The sequence below is a fragment of the Zootoca vivipara genome, chromosome Z (assembly GCF_963506605.1).
Source record: "Zootoca vivipara chromosome Z, rZooViv1.1, whole genome shotgun sequence".
NCBI classification, from domain to species: Eukaryota; Metazoa; Chordata; class Lepidosauria; order Squamata; family Lacertidae; genus Zootoca; species Zootoca vivipara.
In genome coordinates, this window is record NC_083294.1 from 15,421,116 (window position 1) to 15,445,120 (window position 24,005).

General features: G+C 44.5%; 1 protein-coding gene across 3 annotated transcripts; it reads left to right on the forward strand.

The window, feature by feature from the left end:
- The first annotated feature begins 1,272 nt into the window (after positions 1-1,272).
- MIGA2 (mitoguardin 2) lies at positions 1,273-23,344 on the forward strand. 3 transcript variants are annotated; one of them, XM_035113040.2, is made up of 17 exons: positions 1,273-1,486; positions 2,594-2,669; positions 5,915-6,139; positions 7,241-7,451; positions 8,226-8,338; positions 8,790-8,907; positions 9,311-9,444; positions 10,209-10,326; positions 11,466-11,572; positions 12,585-12,700; positions 13,536-13,608; positions 14,392-14,478; positions 15,907-16,005; positions 16,368-16,502; positions 17,965-18,018; positions 18,877-18,993; positions 19,695-23,344. In XM_035113040.2, the coding sequence occupies exons 3-17, from the start codon at positions 6,044-6,046 to the stop codon at positions 19,893-19,895; spliced, it is 1,779 nt and encodes a 592-aa protein (XP_034968931.1). In that variant the 5' UTR covers positions 1,273-1,486; positions 2,594-2,669; positions 5,915-6,043; the 3' UTR covers positions 19,896-23,344. The 3 variants fall into 3 exon arrangements, with proteins under 3 accessions (XP_034968931.1, XP_034968930.1, XP_034968932.1); XM_035113039.2 differs by lacking the exon at positions 2,594-2,669; XM_035113041.2 differs by lacking the exon at positions 2,594-2,669 and having other exon boundaries at positions 1,275-1,486; positions 10,212-10,326; positions 19,695-23,343.
- The last annotated feature ends 661 nt before the right edge of the window (positions 23,345-24,005 follow it).

The window sequence follows — 24,005 nt, forward strand, 5'->3', positions numbered from 1 at the left end:
GACTAAATTAGGTCCACTGGATCAGAATATACTCTGAGCAGGACTTAGTTATATACAGCCCTTGGGCACAGTGGAGTGGCCTTGAACAAAACTTGTCAGTCTGCTGCTCTTAAATAAGACCCATTGAAATTAATGGAGCTTAGTCAACAGATCCACTCTGTGTATGTCTAATGATGTCTACAACCTTTTACACACACACACACACACACACACACACACAAAGTATCCGAAACCAAGTTGGCTTCTCATTTCAGAAATACTGTTTTTAGCCACGTGCAAACTTTAATCAATAAATTAATGAGCAACCCAATTCTAGAAAGCCAGAAAAAGGCTCCCAGACCTGTTCATTGTGGCAGCTAAAATCCAATAATAATAATAATAATAATAATAATAATAATAATAATAGCAATAGAATATTATTGTGGATTGGGGAAAGGAGGATTCTATTATTATAATAATAACAGTAAGTAGGGTTGCCATATTTTGAAGAGCAAAAAAGAGGATGCTACGATGACTCTCATTTTAAATACCCCTACTATATGTAGGGACACGGGTGGCGCTGTGAGTTAAACCACAGAGCCTAGGGCTTGCCAATCAGAAGGTCGACAGTTCGAATCCCCGCGATGGGGTGAGCTCCCATCACTCGGTCCCAGCTCCTGCCAACCTAGCAGTTCAAAAACACTTCAAAGTGCAAGTAGATAAATAGGTACCGCTCCGGCGGGAAGGTAAACGGCATTTCCATGTGCTGCTCTGGTTCACCAGAAGTGGCTTAGTCATGCTGGCCACATGACCCGGAATCTGTACACTGGGCTCCCTTGGCCAGTAAAGCGAGATGAGCGCCGCAACCCCTGAGTCATCCGCGACTGGACCTAATGGTCAGGGGTCCCTTTAACTTTACTATATGTAGGCTATAGAGAAGCTGGGATATATTGCTGAGGGGGACAGGGGAAGAGAAGAGGAAAGCAAGTCTTCAGCATGTCTATGTCTCATCCAGAAAGTATAGCCAGAAACATTTTGGCAAATTTAGAAAAGCCGCCCAGACAGAAATTTTACGTGTTCTGGAAAGAGGACACATGGCAACCCTAATTTTCAGGTTATTTATCTCAAGATTCCTTACTGTACATGAGACGTTGCCCCTTTAAGAGGAGTCCCGCCCCTTGAGCTTCACGTCAATCAGCCGTGAAGCGCACGCCCCCTTTCCCACGGGGCGGGGGCAGGGGAGGAAGAGGGAAACTCCATTGCCGCTCAACCGCTCTCGATTTTGCTGCGGTGAGTTAAACCGGCGACGCGGTGGAGGGGCGAAGAGCGCCCATTGGCTCTCTCACGGGGTTAAGGGGGCCGCTTTCATTGGCCGAGGAGGCTGCCAATTGGAGGTCTCCCCACGGCGCCCTGCCCCTTGCTGACAACAGGCGCGTTAGGCTGTGAAGCTGAGTCGTAGCCGGGAAGGAGACGCTGCCCTTTTGAAGCCATGGAACGCCGATGCACGGTGAGGGCTTCTCAATCCCCCCATCAGGAAGGTGGTATTGTCCGACCCGCTTAGGGCAGGTGCACGGTGGTGTGTTCCATTATGCGGAAAGGGGTGAGGGGGAGTGAGGGAAATCTGTTATTACCTTTCATTCCAAAGAGCCCTGCGCGAGCGAAAGGAGCTCTTAGGCAAGTACTTTGCTGGAAAATGATAACGTCTCAGTTTACGTTGCTGCTGCCGTTTCCCCCATTTGCCATCACTCCATTTGTCGTAGGGTCCTCAGCCCATTTGTGGCTTGGCATCCTTTGGCCAAGCCTTTTCCTACCTTCCTAGTTTCCGTTTGTGCTTCCAACTTCGTAAAATTTGGCAACCGTTACTTAGGCTTGCTGCCTTAATGGGTCTCCCTGGTTCAGGTGCAGTTTACCTTAACAAAATAAAACGCTAGTTCGTTGCTGGGGGTGGTGGAACTTGAGACATTGCTTAGGGTTGGACTCGTCTGTGACTTAGGATGGCTTTAAAACAGGGTCGGGAATTGATGGAGGACTGAGCTGCTGGTAAGCTAAGGACAACCTCCATGGCCCGGGGCAGCCTGCCTCCAAAATGCCAGCCCCAGAGAGTAGCATACAGGAGTACAGTACTGTAGTCTCTTTCTTTGCATGCTGTTGCTTTGGGGTTTCCCGGCATTTACACTTGGTGAAATGGGACTCTTGGCTTTTGTTCTGATTGAGAAAGTCTTTTAAAAGTAAAAGTAAACTGAACGTAGTATGTCACTTTGCTAGTGGTGTTTATGAAATAAGAACTTAGTGTCCAGGGGCTCTAATCATGTGGTGGGGGGTGAGGATGGGATGGCTGTTGCCTTCAAGAGGGCTTTTCAGATGCCTTATTCTGGCCGCAGGCTGCTGAAAGATGCTTTGCATGAAGAGGGTCCCAGGTTCAATCCCCAATGGCACCTCCAGGTAGGGATGGGAATGTCCCTTCCTGAAACCCTGGAGAGCCATTGCTGCCAGTCAGTGTAGACAATATTGAGCTAAATGGACCAGTCGTCTGACTTAACATAAGGCAGCTTCCAATGTTCCTATACAATACAGCCCACTTACATCAGGACTGGAATATTACTCTGTGTTTCAGGGAAGGTCCATAGCTCCATGACAGAGAATCTGTTTTATGTGCAGAAGGTCCCAGGTCCTATCACCAACATTTCCAGGTAGGCCCTAGAAGAGACACCCCCCTGCTTGAAACTCTGCAATGACATTGCCTGTCTGTGTAGATTATACTGAGCTGGATGAACCAATGGTCTGACTTTAGACTATTCCATTTTAATTTAGCCATTTCTTCACAACTCTGAGGCTTGGTAAAAAGGTAAAGGGACCCCTGACCATTAGGTCCAGTCGCGGATGACTCCGGGGTTACGGCGCTCATCTTGCTTTACTGGCCGAGGGAGCTGGCATACAGTTTCTGGGTCATGTGGCCAGCATGATGACTAAGCCGCTTCTGGCAAACCAGAGCAGCACACGGAAACGCATTTTACCTTCCCACCGGAGCAGTACCTATTTATCTATTTGCACTTTGACATGCTAGGATGGCAGGAGCAGAGACCAAACAATGGGATCTCACCCTGTTGTGGGGATTCGAACCGCCAACCTTTCTGATCGGCAAGCCCTAGGCCAGGCATCCCCAAACTTCTGCCCTCCAGATGTTTTGGACTACAATTCCCATCTTCCCCAACCACTGGTCCTGTTAGCTAGGGATCATGGGAGTTGTAGGCCAAAACATCTGGAGGGCCGCAGTTTGGGGTACCTGCCCTAGGCTTTGTGGTTTAGACCACAGTGCCACCCGCGTCCCGTGTGAAGCCTGGTATCTTACTTTATTTTTAGAGGAAGGCCCATAGTTCAGTGGCAGGGCACATGCCTTAGACAATGAAGGCCCAGATTCAATCCCTGGCATCTCTAGGTCTGCCTCGGTATGTCCTGTTGCTGAAATCCTGGAGAGCCATTGCTGGCAGTCAGTGCAGGCAATACTAAGCTAGATGGCCCAATAGTTTGACTCGATATAAGGCAGCTTCCTATGACGGCAATGATAGAGTCACTTAAAAGTTCTATGCCAAGGATTACAACAGAGACGTGATTGAAAATGAAGGAGGGATGAATGCCAGGGAGGAGTAGGTGTCCATCAAATTGTAACAAATGTAGCTGGTGTTCTGCCCTCCTGCAAACAAGAGAGTGATGAGTTGGGTTGGGACAACTGATAACCTGGGTGCCTGGTGGTAAGTAATTTGTGTTTATGCCTGCTCCATTGAGCAAAGGTTGCTGTAAGGTGGAGTTTTTTTGTCTGCACAGCAATTTGGAAAAGGCGCTACGGATTCAGGTTTATACCTGAGCATTTTGTGAAGGAAAAGAGGCAGTGGGAAAGAGGGGGTGGGGGACTTCACAAAAAGCCATAAGTAATTCCAAAAGCAATTTGGCCTGAGACAGGAGTTCCCATGCATTTTTATTTTCCCCATGGACTGCTTCAAAATCGCTGAGGGTCTTCCTAACACTCTGATGACCCAAGAGCAGATTTTCAGATCTGCATACATTTAAAGTTTTCCACCCTCTTGTTGTAGTTGTCCAGTTGGCATCACTGTTCATAAGCACTGCTTGAGAAAACCCCCATTGCTTTGCAAATACTCTGACAATTACCGTATTTTTCCGGCTGAAAGAGGCCCCCTATTTTTGGGGACTCAGATTTAAGAAAATGGAGAGAGATGTATCAGTGTATAAGACGCCCCCTAATTTTTTGACATTATTTTTTAGGGGGAGGAAACCTAGTCTTATACAGTACACGGAAAAATACGGTACATAGAGCAACTTCTATTCATTTATTTTGAATTAATTGCATGTAGAAGAGTAGCATGTGAAAGAGAAAACCAGATTAGAGTCCTTCCCCTTACAAGCTCCTTTTCTATGTGCGGGGACTTCGTTAAACAAACAAAAAACCATGGAGGAACTAATCAGTCACGTGAACAGCTTAGTGTGCTACAGCCCAGAGACATGCAGCTGAGAAGCGACCCTGGCGTGTTTCTCTTTGTATCTCTTGGTGTTCTGATTGTCCTTGATTATCCTCTCCTACAATTTTCAGGTCAAGCCACAAAAAGTCCAGCTGTATCGCCTTAAGGGAAAAAAAAAGTCAGCATAACAAGCTATCCTTCAACTCCCACTCTTTCTCAGTGGTTCCCAGAGTGAGCGGATTACCAGGTTTGGGGGGCGGGGGAGAACAACCAAGAGGTATGGGAGGGGCTCTAGAGGTTTAAATTACCACCAGACTTTGAAAAGCTGGCATCACTGTATCAAGTTCCTTAATTTCATTGAATGATTTAAACTAAATAGCGTTAGAGTTGAATTATGAATAAAGGTACATTTAATTTTTAGTGTTTTGAATTTCATTGTGTTGTTATCTTCCTTAGTGGGTCACGCAAACTGCTATTCTGAATCATGCTCTTTATTGGGTACGGTACGGTATGGGGCACTGGGATGAGTTGATGGAAGCAAGGGGCAGTGGCCCCCAAAAGTTTGGGAACAGGAACAGGCTGTCCTGTGTTGCAATTATTATAGCACAGATGTATTCTAGGAAGATGGCAGCTGTTGATGATCTGGCTACAGCAAAACAATTTTGTTTGAAAAGATGTCCCATAAACTGAAAGTATCTAAAGGGTAGAAATCGAGTGACCCTTTTTTTTTAAAAAAAAATACAAATCGTGATATTCAGGCACATGGTCACTCGGTGCTACCAGGATATGCAAATGTCTGGCTCATTCAAGACTATATATAACCTTTATCCTAAATAACGATGGAACTCACAAGTGGATAATGTTTTTATTTTTATAAATAGTTATTATTTGTGAAGGGAACCTTTGTATGAGTCAATACTTGATTTTCGTTTTGGAACTGCATGGTGCCCTTGTGCTTTGCTTTTCCTGGCTGTGACGCTGTAGGATTTGGGTTTTTTTTAATTCTTTTCTTTCTTTTTGTTATGTTTGTGCATTTATTTTTGTTAACAAAGTTTTTTTAAAAAAAAATCCTCATGTTTGCTTTCTTTCATTTTTCTTTCCCTTGACTTCAGTCACATTGCATACAGTAGTTTAGTATGGTCTGATATTCCTCGTAGAGGAAGCCCTTAGTGGAACTTCATGTTCAGGTGCAGTCTACCTGTGTATATTGTTTGTTTGCTGCTTTTTTTATCCATGGAGCACAAGGTGGCTTAAGTGGTTCTTTCCCCTCCTAGTGTAATCCCCAGAACAGCCCTGCAAGGGTAGATTAGGCTGAGAGGCTGTAACTGGCCCAGTGACTGTTTATTACCCCATGATTGTGCCTTTCTGTGTGTGCTCTGTGAAAGGGCCCCTCCGTTAGTTGTGTCTGACTGCCTTCCATTTATTTTTAATTATTTAATTATTGTTTCGTATCTCTGCAACAGGGAGCCAATCTTCCCGATAAGACTGACTGTAGGAGACTGCCAAAGGACAGCTGGGTCTCTTGGTGAACTTCTTGGCCGAGGTTGTTCCTCACAGCAACTTCCAGCACATGTCTAGAACCTCCGTCAAAAATGGCATTTCAGAGAACTGAGGGGATGTCTATTATTCAGGCTCTGGCGATGACTGTCGCAGAGATACCGGTATTCCTTTACACAACGTTTGGTCAGGTGAATATGCACATTTAATTCATCCCTATGTTTAGAACTTTGAAGACTGAAATCTTAATTGTGTTTTTTTTTTGGAGAAGGCCCTAGCTCAGTGTTTAGAGCACCAGCTCTGCATGCAGAAGGGCCCAGGATCAGCCCTCAGCAGCATCTCCAGGCAGGGCTGCAGAATGCCCCCTGCCAACCCATGGATGATGGAACAAGCTTGTTTTCTGCTGCTCCAGAGGGCAGGACTTGAACTAATGGATTCAAATGACAAGAAAGGAGATTCCAACTAAACCGTAGAAGGTGGTGTACTCTCCTTCATTGTAGATTCCTAAACAGAGGTTGGATGGCCATCTGTCAGGGATCCTTTAGGTGCGATTCCTGCACTGCAGGGGATTGAACTAGATGAGCCTCGGGGTCCCTTACCACTTTTTAATTTTGTGAAGCCCTGGGGGACCAGCTGCCAGGCAGTGTGGGCAGTATTTAGCTAGGTGGTCTGAAATTGCAGAGAGCAACTGCCAGACAGTGCAGGCAACACTGGGCTAGATAGATCAATGGTCTGGTTTAGAACTACACAGCTTCTTATATGAGAAAGATTTAACTGTGCTGGATAAAAGTGCCTCTGCAAAAGAATTTTTTAAATGAAGATAGTGCCTGTGGGATAGCTCAGTCAGTAGAGCATGTGACTCTCAATCCCAGGGTTGTGGATTCGAGCCACATGTTAGGTAAAAAGATTCTGGCATTGCTGGGGATTGGACTAGATGACCCTCTTGGTCCCTTCCAACTGACCCATTTTATGATTCTATGATCACCCGCCATGTCACCCTGTGAAGCACCCACCCTGTGGAACCCCCTCTCATCAGATGTCAAACAGACAAACAGATACATGACTTTAAGAAGACATCTGAAGGCACTCCTGTATAGGGAAGTTTTTAATGTTTGATGTTTTGTTGTGTTTTTATATTTTGCTGTTTTACTGTGTTGAATGTTTTAATTTGTTGGAAGCAACCCAGAGTCAGATGGGCAGCATATAAAGAACAAAATTATTGCTATTGCTATTACTACTACTACTACAGTACTACTACTATTATTATTATTATTTCCCCTCCCCTTTTAAAGTCTGCCTTTTCTCAGCTGAGGCTCACTCCAGGCCTGCGTAAGGTACTGTTCGCCACAGCACTTGGGACTGTTGCCTTGGCTCTTGCAGCACACCAGCTGAAGCGCCGCCGTCGTCGTAAGAAGCAGATTGCCCCAGAGAAGGCGGGGGTGAAGTCCACAGGTGTCCCCGTTCCCATCTTGCCAACGAGGCGGGTCCCCTCCGTCAAGAAAGGTGGCTATGATGTCAGAGGGAAGCCAACAGAGAAGCCGGCTACCTGATATTTAGCGAGGGTGGGGGTTGGAGAGGGAGTACCAAGGGGTACAAGGTGCCACCACACTTAATCCCAACATTGTGCGGAACGGACCTCTTGGTGGGATGGTGCCACATCCTGCAGGACACAGTGATAGGTTGAGGGTTTAAAGGACAAGCCAGCCTGGTCCCAAGCTGCTTTAGGTGGCGAGGCGGAGATTGCAGGGCACCTGCAGGCCCCGAGTTATGTTAACGTTACTGCTTGCTTATATATCGCCTTTCAGCCAAAAAGGCAGCTCCCATGAATAATCATAAAAATACAATAATGCAAATCCAAACAGTATGGATACTTAGTCAAAACATTTCAACAGGACTAAATGCCAAACACATCCTCATTTCTGCCCCAAAGGCAAATAATGTCTCCTGCAAAAATATTAAGGGTGCTTAAGCAGCGCCTTCACTTTTAAGGGTCAAGGCAGGGCTGGAACTGGGGCAAGGCAGGGGGGAAAGTTGGTGTCCTTTGATGGTTCCAGCAGACTGCCCCTGTAACAATGCCTAGCAGGCAGCTGGTCCTTCTTATAAGGGTCCCAAACAAACCCACAGCAATCGGCTAGTCAGAGATTTCTGATGGCTGCCTTTGAAAACAGATGTACTGCAGCTGGCGTTGTCCTCATTTCGTCGTAGCAATTAAGACTCCTTATCACGAAGCCCCCTTTTTTATTATTTTTTGCTTGAACCGCATGTGGTGTTTTGCAGGTTACTCCAATAAGCGAGTGCAGAGCCCAAGCAGCAAAAGCAACGACACGCTCAGTGGGATCTCCTCCATCGAGCCCAGCAAGCACTCCAGCTCTTCCCACAGCCTCGCTTCAGTATGAGTTTCTCTTTGCCTTTTGTCTTCTATCCATGGCTACTAGCCACGGTGCTGGGCACAGCCTCGTGGCCCTCTCTGTCTCGCCCTCAGGACTCTCTCCCAGGTCATACTCCCCCTCCAGCCCTGCCCTGTACTCTCCCTGCAGTGCCTCTGTGTTGCTGAAAGGTGTTCTTGAACCAGGAGCTTGCCTGTTGTTTGTCTAGAAGGAGATAGAGGGGTGCAGGTGGCAGGGTGTAGAAACCACTGGTTTCACAGGGCCAGAACGTAGCAAATGTCACAGTTGCAGTGTTTGGGATTTTTTGAGATAACATGAGTAAGAGGTTACATAAAAGAAGTTTTAAAAGTGTATGCACCTTTTTTTTTTTAAAAAAAAGTTAGCACGCTTAATGGGGTGGGAACACTTGAGGCTGCTAACGGTTCTTTTTCTTCCTTCTCTTCTCACATGGTAGATAGTGGTGGCCAACTCTTCCAGCCCGACTCCAGCGTCAGCAGGACCCTGGGAAACACAACCCATAGAAGATCCTGGAGCTGCAGGAGACTGTAGTGCAGAAAACCTCTACTTCCAAGGTCAGGACCTGGCTATTTGCTGCTGTGTGCTGCATGAAATGAAATGGTTATCCCAGGGAAGCTGGAGCAATCTTGTTTTCTGTTGCTCCTATGGATTCAAATTGCAAGGAAGGAGATTCCAAGTAATTACAGAAAGTAGGACTAGACAACCCTTGGGGGTCTCTTCCAACTCTACAATTTTATGATTCTGTGAAAGCAATTGCTAAGTTAAAAAAAATGTGGCAGGGGGTGGTTTGTGTTGCCAATGGAGAGTTTTCCAATGCTGGCCAGAAAAGAGGGAGAAAAAAGATGAACCTTTTTGACTGCTATACTTTCCCTATCTACTGTAAGAAAACCAGCTGATATATATATATATATAATGTGTGATTCTTTGGCTTCTTTTCTGCCTACCTTGCCTTGACAGGGGTGGAGCTGTTTGAAGAGGCCCTGCAGAAGTGGGAACAGGCTCTGACTGCCAGGCAGAGGGACCACACCAGCCCCTCCATCACCTGGGACAGCCGTAAAGAGCAGGAGCTACCGCCAGAGGATCTCCTGGAGGTATGGACCCGTTAGCTCAGGTGTGGGGAAACCTTTGAGCCTCCAGTTGATGCTGAACTACAGCTCCTGGGGCCATTGACCATGCTTCCTGGGGCTGATGGGAGTTGCAGTTCAGCAGCATCCAACCAGGAAGGGGGGGGGGTCCCATACCTGAGCTCAGTGACAGGTGTGGGGAATCTTTGGCCAGAGCACAGAGTTCTAAAGATGCAGGAGCACCGGCTGCACCCTCTGTTTTACACACACACACACACACCCTGCTACACCTCTCCACAGAGTTCATTTATTGGTTGCATCCATATCCCACCTTTTTCTCTAAGGTGTTCAATGTGGCATACATGGTTCTCCTCCTCATTTAATCCCCACAACTCTGTAAGGTACGTTATAGGCTGAGAGTAAGTGAGTGGCCCCAAAGTCACCCATAAAGCTTCATGGTCAGATGGTGATTTGAACCCTGGTCTCCTAGGTCCTAGTCCAACGCTAAACACTATACTGCACTGGCAGTCATGGTGGTTGCCATGGCTAGGCTGCCTGAATGTAGCTCATGGATCATTGATGGTCTGCAGACCTCACTTTTGGGTACCTCTGGCCTATCTTGCTGCCTGTTGGGGATTTCATTGCATGTTACAGCATGCTTGCTGTAAATCATGCCTTCTAGCTTCAGGGGCTAGATGGGTGTGAGCCCTGCAAGGTTTAATAAATGATATATATATATATATATATATATATATATATATATATATATATATATATATATTTCTATTAAGCAGGAATCCCAGAAAATAGAGTTTGCAGAGAAGCTGGAATCCCTCTTGCACCGGGCGTATAACCTCCAGGAAGAATTTGGTTCCACCCTCCCTGCTGACAGCATGCTGCTAGACCTGGGTGAGTGGGGCTAGGATCCAGCTGTGGGCCAAGTTCTGGGTATTACTATTAGTATATATAGCCCTTAACAAACTTGGGACCAGTTTACCTATCAGATTCCCAACTCCACTTGTGCCTACTTGACCGCTTTGATAGGCAAAACTGGCACTGCTACAGGTCCCGCATAATGCCCGTTTCACACTTGTTAGACCTCAATTTTTTTAGTGTGGCAGCACCTACACTTGGGAACCCTCTTCCTTTTGATACCAAGCAGCCATAGAATCATAGACCTTGGTGCGGTCTGACCAAGGCCGAATAGCGTGGGACTATTACTTTTCTTAATCTGGACACAATACTTCTGCTGATGCAGTCCAGAATAGCATTAGCTTTTTTTGCTGCTGCATCACCCTGTTGACTCATGTTAAACTTTTGGTATACTTAGACCCTTAAATTCTTTTTACATGTACTACTGGCAAGCCAGGTGTCCCCCATCTTATGCAAATGGGATGAGCATCCCCTCAGTTCCTTTATCCAAGTTGTTAATTAAGATGTTGAACGACAACAGGCCCAGGCCAGGACAGAACCCTGTGGCATCCCACTTGTTACTTTTCTCCAGGATGATGAAGAACCATAAGTGAGCACTCTTTGGGTTCAGTTAGTCAACTAGCTACAAATCCACCTAGCAGTAACCTCCTCCAGTCACCTTCAATGTACTCTTTTTAGAATGTACTAAAAACCTTTTTGTTTAGACAAACCTACTGAGATGTTTAGAAAGTTGATGCATTATTAATCTGTTTTTAGGCTTTGGTTATTTAAACTTTTTTGAAAGTCTTCAATCATGGTTATTTATTTTTCTTAGTGATCATTCTATTGTTGCTTTTTTTGTAACCTTCTTTGAGTTCTTGGGGATTTTCTCTGAAAAATCAGGCAGTGCATAAATTGAATGAAATAGGTAAACAAACAAACAAACAGAGGCAGGACAGACTTCCCCTTGACTTAGCAGGAATGTTCTTTGATATTATACAGGTAAAATTGGGGATGAGGGTGGTGACCTCAGAAATGTGCTTTTTTCTCTGGCCCTCCAGGATGCTGTGTTGAGCATCATCCTAGCATGCTTATTATTTTGATGTCTGAGTCTTCCCACTCCCCATCTTCCCCAGAGAGAACACTCATGTTCCCGTTGACAGAGGAGTCTCTAAGACTCCGGGCTGACGACGATGAAGAAAACAGCTTGACCTCTGAGGATTCCTTCTTCTCTGCTGCTGAGGTAATTTGTACTGTGTGCTGTGGTTTTCCAAACTTGCTGCCTTTGTGGTGGTGGGGAATCCCTTCCATGTTTGCTTGTCCATTGTAGTAAATTTGCTTTGAGCATGTTGCAGAGGATTGAGCTGTCTTCAAGGCAGTATTGCACACAAACCATTCCTATTTTGGTGGAAAGACCTATAAATAACTAACCAGATTACAAAGCAAACTATTCCTATGGACCCAGAGGTGGTACAGTCATACCTTGGTTGCCGAATGCCTTAGAACTTGTATGCTTTGGCTCCTGAATGATCGAAAACCGGAGGTGAGTGTTGTGGTTTTTGAACAATTTTCGGAATCCAAATGTCCGGCGTGGCTTCCGCGGCTTCCGATTGGCTGCATTCTGTTCGAGAACCAAGGTATGACTGTACTATCAGTTTCCAGAATTTCGTACCTTAATGAGTAAAGATTTTCTCATGCATCTGTTAACAGCTGTAATCACTCTACACTGGAGATCTCTCAGATCTTTTTGGAGCTTGGATCTCACAGGTCTGGGGCTTGACGGTTATAGACAAATTAACTGCCTTAAAGCTTGACCATTGTACAGGAAAGAGGAGTATTACCTTCTATGCAACATGGTTTGGTTTTATTCAGCATGCACAATCTTTTGCCCACGAAGAAGAACACATGAAATGCTCTGGAATGACACTTGTACAGTAATTAATTATATTACTGATGCTGTGAAAACAGAAGCTGTGTCCTACTTAGAGACAAATCTGCACTCTGGGAGGGAGTTTTGTTTGTTGATGTTATTATGTAATTCTGTTTAAGTTTGTAATCAATAAAATATGTTTTTTAAAAAACAGAAAAAGAAGGGCGGTCCTGGGTACAGTGTCATTGCAGTAGTCAAGTCTGGAACTCAGAGAAGCATGGATCAGCTTGGCACAATCCAACCCAACATTGCCTTAGGGCAGCTTGGTATTTAGGAATCCGTGGCCTTCGGGTGACATCAGTTTTATTCTGTTATATTTTTGCAGCTCTTTGATTCTTTTCAAATCGGGGAGGCTCCCTTCCAGCTCTCCAAGCCAGTTGCTGCTTATGAAGATGCTTTGCAGTTGGTGAAGGATGGACAGGTGTCATGCAGGACTTTCCGGTGAGCTAGCGAGCTGATCCGTACCAGAAAGCTCCGTATAGTCTGTGTATTGTGTGCTACTACCCCTGGGAGGTGGTGGGATGACCTAGAGCAGGGGTTGGCAACGTGTGGCCCATGGGCTGGATGTGGCCCATGAAGACCGTTTTACCGGCCCCTGAACCGAGCCACCTGCTTGGCGAGTCCCCTGTGTGCTGCGCTAAACCGGCACAGTGCAGTGCAGGGACTCATCGAGCGGCGACAAAAATCTCGTGAAATTGCGTCTGCGCATGTCTAGGCGACGAAAATTGCTTCTGCGCAAGTGCGGTTTTTGGCATCTGGGCATGCACAGAAGTGATTGCCGGCACCACGGACATGCGCAGATGCGATTTCTGGCATTGCGCTGCGCCAGTCCGGCCTACGGACAATCTCCATGGGAGTGATCCAGCCCATGGCCAGTAAACCTTGCTGACCCCTGACCTAGAGGGATGCTAGGAGGCAAGGTGGCGGTGGCACTGGAGGAGTTAACAAGTGTAAAACATTCCTGTTTGGAGAAGCCTACCCAGATGCTTAGAAATTTGAAGTAATTTTAATCTGTTTTAGTATTTTTTAATCTGTTTTAGTATTTTAATCTGTTTTAGTATTTACTATGGTGTGATTGTGGCCAGCAATACATTGTCCTGTCTCTCTTTTGGAGATGCCAGTTAGTATGTGCCCTGCCTTGCCCCTTGTAGCAGCCATTTTGTCACTGGAACCCATAGGCACTCTCTCACTGACCCTTTCCTCAAGGGATATGTGCCTAAGGAGTGTCCTGAATGTTTACAGGTACCTCCATTTTCACCCCTCTCTTCTCTTCTAGGACAGAGCTTTTGGGCTGCTATAATAACCATGACTTCCTGGCAAAGCTCCACTGTGTCAGACAAGCCTTTCAGGTAGGGGAATGCCAAGTCTCCTCCAGACCCCTATTCCACCTGTGTGCGAAGGTGGGAATGTGGTTCTGTTTTGAGAGGTCAGTGGCTGGCTGGGCCCATGATTGGCATGCAAGACGTCCCATGTTCAACTTCTGGTCTTCTCCAGTTATACAAATAAGTTGCCAGATAAGAGGAACAGAAGAAGTTGCTTTATATTACCGGGTATGGGTGAGGCCATTGGTCCATCTAGTTCAGTATTGTCTAAATTGACTGGCAGAGGCTCTCCAGGGTTTCAGACAGGGTTTCTTCTCCAGCTCTACATGGAGACGCAATTGGGGATTGAACCTGGGACCTTCTGCATGCAAAGTAGATGCTCTACCGCTGAGCATTTTACCTAAAAAAAGTAAGGTTCTAGTCTCATGGTTCTAAATAATGAGCTAATTTAAATAGGAAGCTGCCTTCTACTGAATCAGGCCCATTGGTTTATCTAGCCCACTACTGCCCACACTGACAGGCAGCAGCTCTCCAGAGTTTCAAGAGGGAGACATTCCCAGCCGTACTTGGAGATGCCACTAAGAGGGTTGAACCTGGGACCTTCTCTATGCACAACAGATGTTCTAACCAGTGAGCTACAGCCTCTTCTTTTCCTGAGAGCTGCTCCCAACCACAGAGAAAATAACAGACAAACAATCATTGTCTCCTGACCAAGGGCTACTTAGAATCCTTTACGTCAATTACACTGCTGTTTTCCTCCCTCTTTCCATGGAAAGGATTGTCATCTCTGAACAGGACTCTCTTTTGCAGGAACTTCTTCGGGATGACAGAAACCAGTCCTTTTTTGGGGAGGTGGGGAAGCGGATGGTGATGGGGTTGATGGTCAAGGCTGAAAAGGTAAGGGGGCCAGTTGAGGGAGAGAGATGGCTTCAGCCCTCACCTTGGTTGCAGGGCAGTTTTTACTCCTCGTCTATTCCAGTGTTTCCCAAAGTGGGTGGTGGCGCCCTCTGGAGGGGGATTCCCCAGGAGTCTCTAAGAAGCAAGGGACCGGCAGGAATGCCAGAGGTGTAAAGGACTATCACATTTTTAAATGCTGGGATCACTGGGTCAAGTTCTTCAGTTTGTTGAATTAAATAAGTTTAAAAGTTTTAATGGGGTTGTGGACAACTTAATTAATTAAGTGAAATTAATTGCTACTGTTTTGAAATTGATAGTTATATATTATCTTCTTTAGCGGGTCATGCAAACCGCCATTCTGAATAATGCTTTCTGTAGAGTAGCACCATGAGTCTATGGAACCCCAAGGGGTCAGTGGCCCAGAAAAGTTTGGGAACCACTGATCTATTCTCTCTATAGCAAAGTCATGGGCAACTCGTGGGAACCAGAATTGGTATGGAAAGATGAGGAAGGAAGACTTGTAATAGTAAAAACAATAGTAGAAGGAGAACAATGAATCTGGGCTGGAGTATACGTGCCAAATGGGAGTAAGGTAGAATTTTTTAGAAGGCTGGAAAGCCAATTAATGGAGTTTTTGGATGCAAAGATAATTGTTATGGGTGATTTGAATGGAGTAATAGACCCAGAATTGGATAAAACAAAAGGTAATAAAAAGAAAAAGGAGAATAAATTGCCAAAAATATTTCTAGAAATGATGGAAAATTTGGAATTGATAGATTCTTGGAGATTCAAACACCCCATACACAAAGAATATACATATTTCTCATCTATACATCAATCGGCAAGTAGAATAGATAGCATATGGATCCCCAAAGAAATGGGTAGTCTCAGCTCCACCAACTGGAGGCTGATTAGAGCTATGAGCCCAGCCATGTCTACCCACCCAGTTCTCCCACCCCACCTTTAGCAGGGTGACCCAATTTGAACAAGACTGACCTGAAACCACAACCACTTCACTCCACTTTTTCTTTATTTCTTTATGTGTATATCCCACAGCTACAATTTCTAGAGTTCCCTGTGAAGAGGGATTGATTATTAAGCCACCCTGGGAAGGGTAGCTCTGGGAGAGCAGTGGGAGCGGTTTCCAACTCTCAGCAACCTGAACAAATGGCAGCTCCCAGAATTCTTTGTGGGGGGAGAAGCCATGACTGTTTAACGTGGCAATATATTGCTTTCAATGTGTCGTGAAGGTGGGGCTTACTTTCTGCTTAGAGTGGACCTGATGAAATGAACACACATAAGTTTAATCATGCCCATTTTCAGTGGGTCTGCTCTTAGTTAGACTAATGTGATTCAGTCTGCTGTGGTGCTGAGTTGTGGCATAGATTTAGCAACTGAGCTGTCTCTCTGTTCCTCCCAACATCCCAGAACACCAAGGGCTTCCTAGAAAGCTATGACGAGATGCTTCAATATACGCTGAAGCAGGAGACCTGGCCCACAACTCAGAAGGAGTTGGAAGGACGAGGGGTTTGTGTCGTTTTCTCCTTTTTGAAATAAAATAAAATAAAAAGTAGTCAGTGAAAGCTGTTGTTATTATTGATTCATACAATTTATATGCCACTTGATTGTAAAAAGAACAAACTCTAACAACCCTCAAAGCAGTTTACAAAGAATAAAACAATGGAATTATCAGCAAAAAGTTTTTTTAAAGATTCAAGCATTAATTAAAATAATTAAATGGTACTAAATTGTTTTTAACGGTGTGTTTTAATGCTGTAACCCATGCTGGGACGTTATGGTGAAGTGCAGGCAATAAATAAATAAACTATTATTGTTGTTGTTATTGTTATATTCAGGTCTGTCAATTTACCTGTATTTCTTCTTCCCAGGTGGTCTGCATGAGCTTCTTCGATATTGTGTTGGATTTCATCCTTATGGATGCCTTTGAGGACCTGGAGAACCCCCCTTCCTCGGTGCTGGCTGTCCTGCGGAACCGCTGGCTCTCAGACAGCTTCAAGGAGACGGTGCGTCAGCTGGACATACCCCTCACTGGGAAGGAGAAATATTTGTTTTTATTTATTTGCACTTACACCTCATATTCTTCTCTAAGGAGCTCAAGATGGCGTACATGGTTCTCCTGCTTCTCAGGAGGTAGCCTAGGCTGAGAGAGGCAGTGACTGGCCCAAGGTCACACCCTGTGGGCTTCATGGCCAAGGGGGGATTTGAACCCACCTTGGTATCCCATGTCCTAGTCCAGCCACTCACTACACCACCTCATGATTGTTTTGAAATTTGATACAGTGGTGCCTCGACTTACGAATTTAATCCGTTCCGAAGGCACCTTCGTAGGTTGAAAAATTCGTAAGTCGAAAAGCGCCATTGGAAACGCGATTCCCCATAGGAATGCATTGGAAACGAAAAAATTTGAAAGTCGAAGCAACCCTATCTAATAATTTGTAAGTCGAAAAATCCCTATCTAAAATTGCCGTGGTTTCCTTTCGGATGTCGAGACATTCGTAAGCGTGCGGCCATTTGCCCCATTCGTAAGTCGAAAAATTCAGTTGTCGAGTCGTTCGTAAGTTGAGGTACCACTGCATTTCAAATTTGATACGTCAAATTATTTAGAAATAAATACATTCTGTTTTCTTTTGCTTTGCTATTGCCCAAAGCACATTTGGATTGTCCAGCAGTTCCCAATCCACACACAAAAATGGGAGGACCTGCTTGACAGGTTTAGGGTAGAGGTGGGTTCTTAGTCTGAGAAGATGGAAGGCTGTGAATTTTAAGGGCTGTTGTTCCAGGAGGTGTCTGGATGATGGTTGAGTCAGGCGGAGAGGAGACTAGCCTTGGCACTCACTGAAGAACAGTTTTCTCCTTTCTCTTGCAACACTAGAATTCATGAACATCCATTGAAACTGAATGTTGGAAGACTCAGGACAGATAAAATAAGGTCCATGTTCATGGAGAGCGTAGTTAAACTGTGGAATTCGCTCTCACTGGAGGCAGTGATGGCCACCAACCCTAATGGCTTTTTTAAAGGATAGGACAAATTCATGGAAGCTGGCTATGCATTGCCTCCATAGTTTGAGGCGGCAATGCTTCTGAATACCAGTTGCTAGAAACCACAAGAGGAGAGAATACTCTTGTGTTCAAATCCTGCTTGTGGGTTTCCCATTACTAGAAGCTGGTTGGCCACTGTAAGAAGAGATTGGACTAAATAGGGCAATGGCCTGATCCAACAAGACTCTTTTGATGTTCTCAGGATTTTTACTTTTTTTACTGGTTTTGTTCTGAGTTTTTTGGAGTGCAACCCCCCCCCCCGGCAAAGTGCTCATATATTTCTTAGATGCCAAAGCACCCTGTTCTTTTCAACCTGAACTTAGAAATCAGCTTTAGACAAACTGAAATAGCAACAGATTCCTTGCAGAAATAAAAGTTGGCAGCACGATGACAGTCTTGCTTTTTCCTATATGTATTTAATTTCAGGCTCTTGCCACTGCCTGCTGGTCGGTTCTGAAAGCTAAGAGGCGGCTTCTGTTGGTAAGTTTAATGGTATAGTTGACTTACATACAGTGGTTGGTTAGCAAGTTGATTTTTGGGGGGAGGAGGCTAATGGTCTAATTGATTCTCATTTGTAAAATTTTGCTTCCTGATCTCTAGAGGATATTTTGTTTAGTTGTTTACTATGTTCATTATGAATTTTCCTGGTTTTCTTTGTAGCTGATATTTTATGTGTGATGTTTATCTTGATACTAAAGAGGATGCTTTTAAGTCACAATGTGGCTGTATCAGTTTGTTTTGCAGTCCTTGTGGGTGGTGTAGTCACATTGCAATGTACAAAGAGTTGCTATCACATCATCATTTTTATTTGTTAAATTTATATACCATCCTTCATCACAGGGCAGTTCACAGTATAAAAACATAAAATACACAATGCTAGTCCTACTAGAAGTGGACCCAATAACATTTTTTGTTTTATTATTTATTTATTTATTGCCAGCCCCCTTACACCTTAAGGTACCAGGGCAGATTACAACATTAAAACATGGTATTAAAAACAGTTTAAAACAACTTGCAGTCATGAAAATAAGGTTTAATGGCCATGACCAAGTTAGACCCATCCATTACAGTTGGTCTACTCTCAGTATTCCTTAGTTGGCTACAACATCCCAAAGTATTTTAATAAATACTTGGGTTGTATCCAATGTCATTCCTGTTCAGAATGGACCTGTTGAAACAGATGGACAAACTCGGGTACATTTATTCCAATGGGTCTGCTCTGAGTAAAAGTTAAAAATATATCCCATTACAGTGTGTGTGTGTGTGTGTGTGTGTGTGTGTGTGTGTGTGTGTGTGTGTGAACCCCTGTTCAGTTTGTTTTTCTTTCTCCCACATCAGGTCCCAGACGGCTTCATATCCCATTTCTACTCCGTATCGGAGCATGTCAGCCCTGTTCTTGCCTTTGGTTTCTTGGGGCCAAAGGAGCAGCTCTCTGAGGTTTGCTGCTTCTTCAAGGTAAATAAAGTTAAAAATCATAGAATTGGAGAGTTGGAAGCCTCCCAAAGTCCAACCTCCTACAATGCAGGAAATACAGCTAATTTTAATTAATTTTTGTTAAATCTTGGATACTGCTTTACCTAAACTTTTCAATTCTAAAGATAAAGAAATAATACCAGTTGCACGGTAACTTTTTTTTTAAAAAAAAATGAAAATCCACTTTTGGTCATACGTTATTTATTTACAGTATTTCATAAAATTTATATACTGCTTGACTGTAGAAAAAACTTCAAAGTGGTTAATACTTGCTGATTGTTTCTTGCAACACTGCACCCCCCCCCAAAAAAATAGTGTTATGTATTTTGTCTTTAATATCTTTGGCGCCCTTTGTTATCTGAACATTGAAAAGGAGTCTGAGGACTGCATGAAGTTTTGAGTTCACAAGTTTCCCACCCGCAGCCTAAGACAATGTTCAGTTTTTATTACAAGCTAACTATCCTGGGGGTCACAAAGAGTCGGACACGACTAAACGACTAAACAACAACAAACTATCGTGCTGGTTCTTTCTCATCCCTTTCCCGAGCACCAGGGGGTGTTGGGGGCCACATGAAATGAGGCCAAGGACCACATGTGTTTCGCAAGCCACAAATTGCCCAGTCTTTCATTTTTTATTGCTAACTATGCTGCTGATTATCTTTCTCCCACTCTCTCCTCCCCAGCACCAGATCCTGCAATATTTGAAAGACATGTTTGACCTAGACATTGTGAGATACTCCACAGTCCCGTTGCTAGCAGAAGACATCCTCCAACTCTCTCGGCGCCGCAGCGAGATCCTGCTGGGTTACTTGGGGGTTGAGACCGTCCCGGAGGTGAACGGGACTCTGCCCAGTGACATTGTACCCTTTGAGGAATTCAACTGAAGCTCGTCCAAGCAACAAGCACCTTCTCTTCTAAGAGATTCTCCTACCCCCACACCCAGCTGTCCATCCCAACCAAGTGGCTTAATCATTGGCAGCAAAGACACTACTCCGTCCCAACAATGAGTCAGGGTATTAGCCACTGCCCCAGATGTTTCTTCTGGATCCAGAGGTTTGGCAAGGGGCATTCAAGGGCACTCAGTGAACCTGTTTCTGGTTCATCTGTTGGTCCTGTTTCTTGAAAATATTTTTTTTAGCTCTAGCATAAAATGTGAAACACATACCAGGGCCTGAGCCACCCCCCTCCAACCCCCCCTCCCAAGCCTGCAAGGTGTGTTGGGGGTGTGTGTAGTGCACAAGAACACTTTTCCTTCCTTTTAAAATGTGTGAATGGATTCCTAATGAAATTGGGGAAGAGAAAATAATTGATTTGTTTTGCTGTGTTTATATGTTTGTTAAGGCTTCTGACTTTGTAAAAACCTTAACAGTTCTGGTGTGAATTATGAGGATAGCAGATTGCTCTCTCTCTGTGCTGTGCTGTCTTTGAAGCTGCATTTCACTACATCATGAATTTTAAAATGCCATCGTAGTATTTCCTGTGACAGTGTGCCCCATTCCATTTCCTCTTTCTCTCTGAGTGGGCAGTATCCTCTTGTTTATTTTTTACTGAGCACAATGGCAATGTAGGGGCGGAGGGAGTTATGTGTTGTAGCTGTGGGGAGCAAATAGCCTTGGGCATTTTAAACTGTGGGGAGGTGGTGTATCGATTTTGTTTGTTACCATGTTTGTTACCCATGATCCTCTGATGAAGGGTGTTAAAGAAATTGGATAATTAATAATGATACAGGAAGCTATTTGGAGCCATAAGTTGTATAAAAGAAGATTCAGTTCAGTTCAGAGAGCTTGGGTGCCTGGAAGGGAGAGGCTGATGGCAAATACTTTAATCCAGTCCCACCACGAGTCCACGTGTGGAAACCACCACATTTGCTCCGAGGGATTATCCTTTGACTAAGGTTATGGGACAGACTACATACAATGTATTGAAAAATCAGATTTGGGGTTTTTGGCGAAGAGATGGCTTCCCACTAGTGAAGGTTGGCAGTATTCTTTATGGAAGAATTAGAGATCAAGGGCCAATTCATTCTGTTATTTAAAACTGAGAATTTGTCTCCTCTTCTCCACCTCCTCCCCTGAGCACACAAGGAGCACTTTAACGTCAGGAGAAACCAAAGCTGTGTGTTACTTATGGACCCAAGGAACTATGATTTGTTCCACCCAAAAAGTTGGTTTAAAGAATTGAAGTGTGCTCTGTTATCTTGGTTTGTTAAGTATTGTGCCACATTCATACTGTACAAGTAAAGTACTATGATGCCACCCTTCAATTCTACAATCCTATTCTATGTCCGACCCCTTGCAATACAGGAATATGCAGCTATCATAGTGATTTAAATGTGCTGTGAATGAAGCATGCAGATGCCTTCCAGCTGTTCCTGAACATGGTGTCCTCAGACATAATCTCTGGCCCTTGATCATGTTAGCTGTGCCTGATGGGAGTCCTGCCAAGTCGGAATTGCATCCTGTTGGCTAAACCCCTAATTTGAGAATTTAGAATACTAGAAGGCTTGCAGATGCCTGGAAGGCAATAATGGTGCTTGAATGCCTGAAAATGATGGCTAAGAGGATGAGGGATATTGTAAGAGCTGGTTAAGATATTTCTCTTGTATATTTTCACGGTTTTGTCGTCTTGTGTAGCTAACCCATATTGCAGCCACATTCTCTAGCAGTGATGGAGAGACTGAGGCACCATCCAGAAGTTGTTGGACTCTAATTCCCTTTAGCCAGCATGGCCACAGGTGATGGATGGTGGGAGTTGTAGTCCAGTATCAACTGGAGGGGGGCGCAGGTCCCACACCCCTGCAGTGTAGGAGTTTCTTTGTGGGAAATGGAAGGGGGAAACACCTACAGTGCACCTGGCACTGCATTGTGTTGCTAAACTTCAACTCCCACTATCCCTGGCTATTGGCCGTGCATGCTGATACTAATGGGAGTAGTAGTTCAGCAAATATCAGGGTGGGGGGCAAGGGTTCCCCACACTTGCAATCAATGCTGGTGGCAAGTGCATGCAGGAGGATGTATTGCTAGTTGTCAAGGACCAAGGGCCCGATTCACCAGAGATGCTGTCATGCTTAGTCCCCATTGGTAAACAAACACTTGTGTTCATATTCACAGATAGTGTCAATAACCAGCAGTACTGTTGGAGTGCTTTTCACTGAGGCCTCTTAAGATGCTAAAACGTGTCCACAAAAAAATGGGTTTTGGTTCTCAGTCCAGTCCTAGGAGAAAATGAATGTGACTTGGAGTATTTTTTGGAGATTTCAGAGGTCTTTTTTTGCAACCTGTTCCATTAGGTTAAAATATGTGGGTTGTTTTTAAAGAAAGGAGATGCACACAGAGCATTTTCTATTTGCACGTTAGAATTACTTGCATAGGTATCTGATTTCTTTGCTAGAACTTGACTAGAGTTGCCAACTGACCAGAGAAGGAACCTTGCCAAGACTGTTCCTGCGCCTTTTTAACAGATGCTTGTGCAGAAATCAGCAGATACAAAGCTTACACATGATCATTTCCTTATGGCAGAACTCATGCATCATGGCAAACCGCAGTTTGCCATCATAACCTGATTGAGCCTGCTTCACTCCTCCCCACTAACGGGCAGAGCAGACCAGTCATGACCAGCAGCTTAGTGTTATGATCGAACCATGGATTGTAGCCAAGATTCGTTATTGGCTACAGGCTACTTCAGATGTACTTCAGATGTACTTCAGATGTAACACTAAGTGAGTGATTGTGGTTTGTTACTCTTAAGCATGAGAGTGGAGGGGCACAGCAGCCACTATCAGCTCATGAATTGTTTCGTTAACCATTGTTTTATAGCATATGGCATGTGTGCGAATACAAGCGGTGAGTCTCAGATCAAGAACAGTTTCCTTTATTTCTTTTTAAAGGACATTCCTGTGAAACCTGAAGCTAATGAATGTAACATTTGTGCCTAATCTGTTTCTTTTTTTTAAAAAAAATTCATTTTCCTTAATTGTAAAATATTTGTTGGGAGTTTCTTTGTTTTGTTGTGCTGCATATCTCACATCTTTTGCAATTTAAATTAAATCTTTTTTCCGTATCCCATTAAGGTTTTGGCATTCAAAGTCAAATAAATCTTTCCTTCACTATCAAACTCTTCACTGAGTCTTCTTTTGCTCATACACAAGTAGAACCTGTTCTTCAGATCATGGGTTGCAGAGGTGGGCAGACTCAGGTCTTGTGGGCCTAATGTGGCTTGCTAGACCTCTAAATCTGCCCCACAACATCATTATTCCTGAGAGCCTTCCCTTTAGAAGATGAGGTGGCAGAGGGTTTTCTCTGAGTGTGTGCGTTAAACATCAAAACATTTGCTGCTACTGCAATGTTATTATTTTATCCCCAAACAGCCCAATGGGTGTGATGATACTGCATCATTTGGGGTGGGGTGGGGTGTGGGGTGGGGAGATGGCTTCCTTGTTGGCTAACCTGTTGCTAGAAATGCCTCCGTGCTTTTCTTGTGGGAAGATAAATGGACCCCTCAAAAGGAAGACACAGGACTATTCAGTACTAGACTAATTCACAACTGGGTGAATGTGATTTAACTTATAATAGTTTGGGACATTCAAAGCATGTTGAACACACATGACCCCCCCCCAACCTAAAGTGTTGTGGGAAGTCTAGTCTGTTAAGAGTGCTGAGAAATGTTAACTCTGTGAACAGCAGTGTCCAATTGCCCTGGAAATGTTGGGGTTGTCATGAAAACCCTTAAGCCATCATGAATTCTTACTTTGTCATGCAGAGTCCCAAATTCCTAATGCAGCCCCCTTTTCCCCAAAGGGTCAATGGGAAACAGTGGCAGGTTGGGTTCCTGGGGCTCTCGCCCAGCTAGGAAGAAGAGGGAGCAGGGGGGTGCAGACAACAGCTGGATGAATCAGCTGTCCCAAGAGAATTCTGCTTGCTGATTGCTTACAGCAAAACAAGGACAACAAAACCAAGAGAGTTAAAAACCGAACAAACCAACCAAGAGAGTGTTGT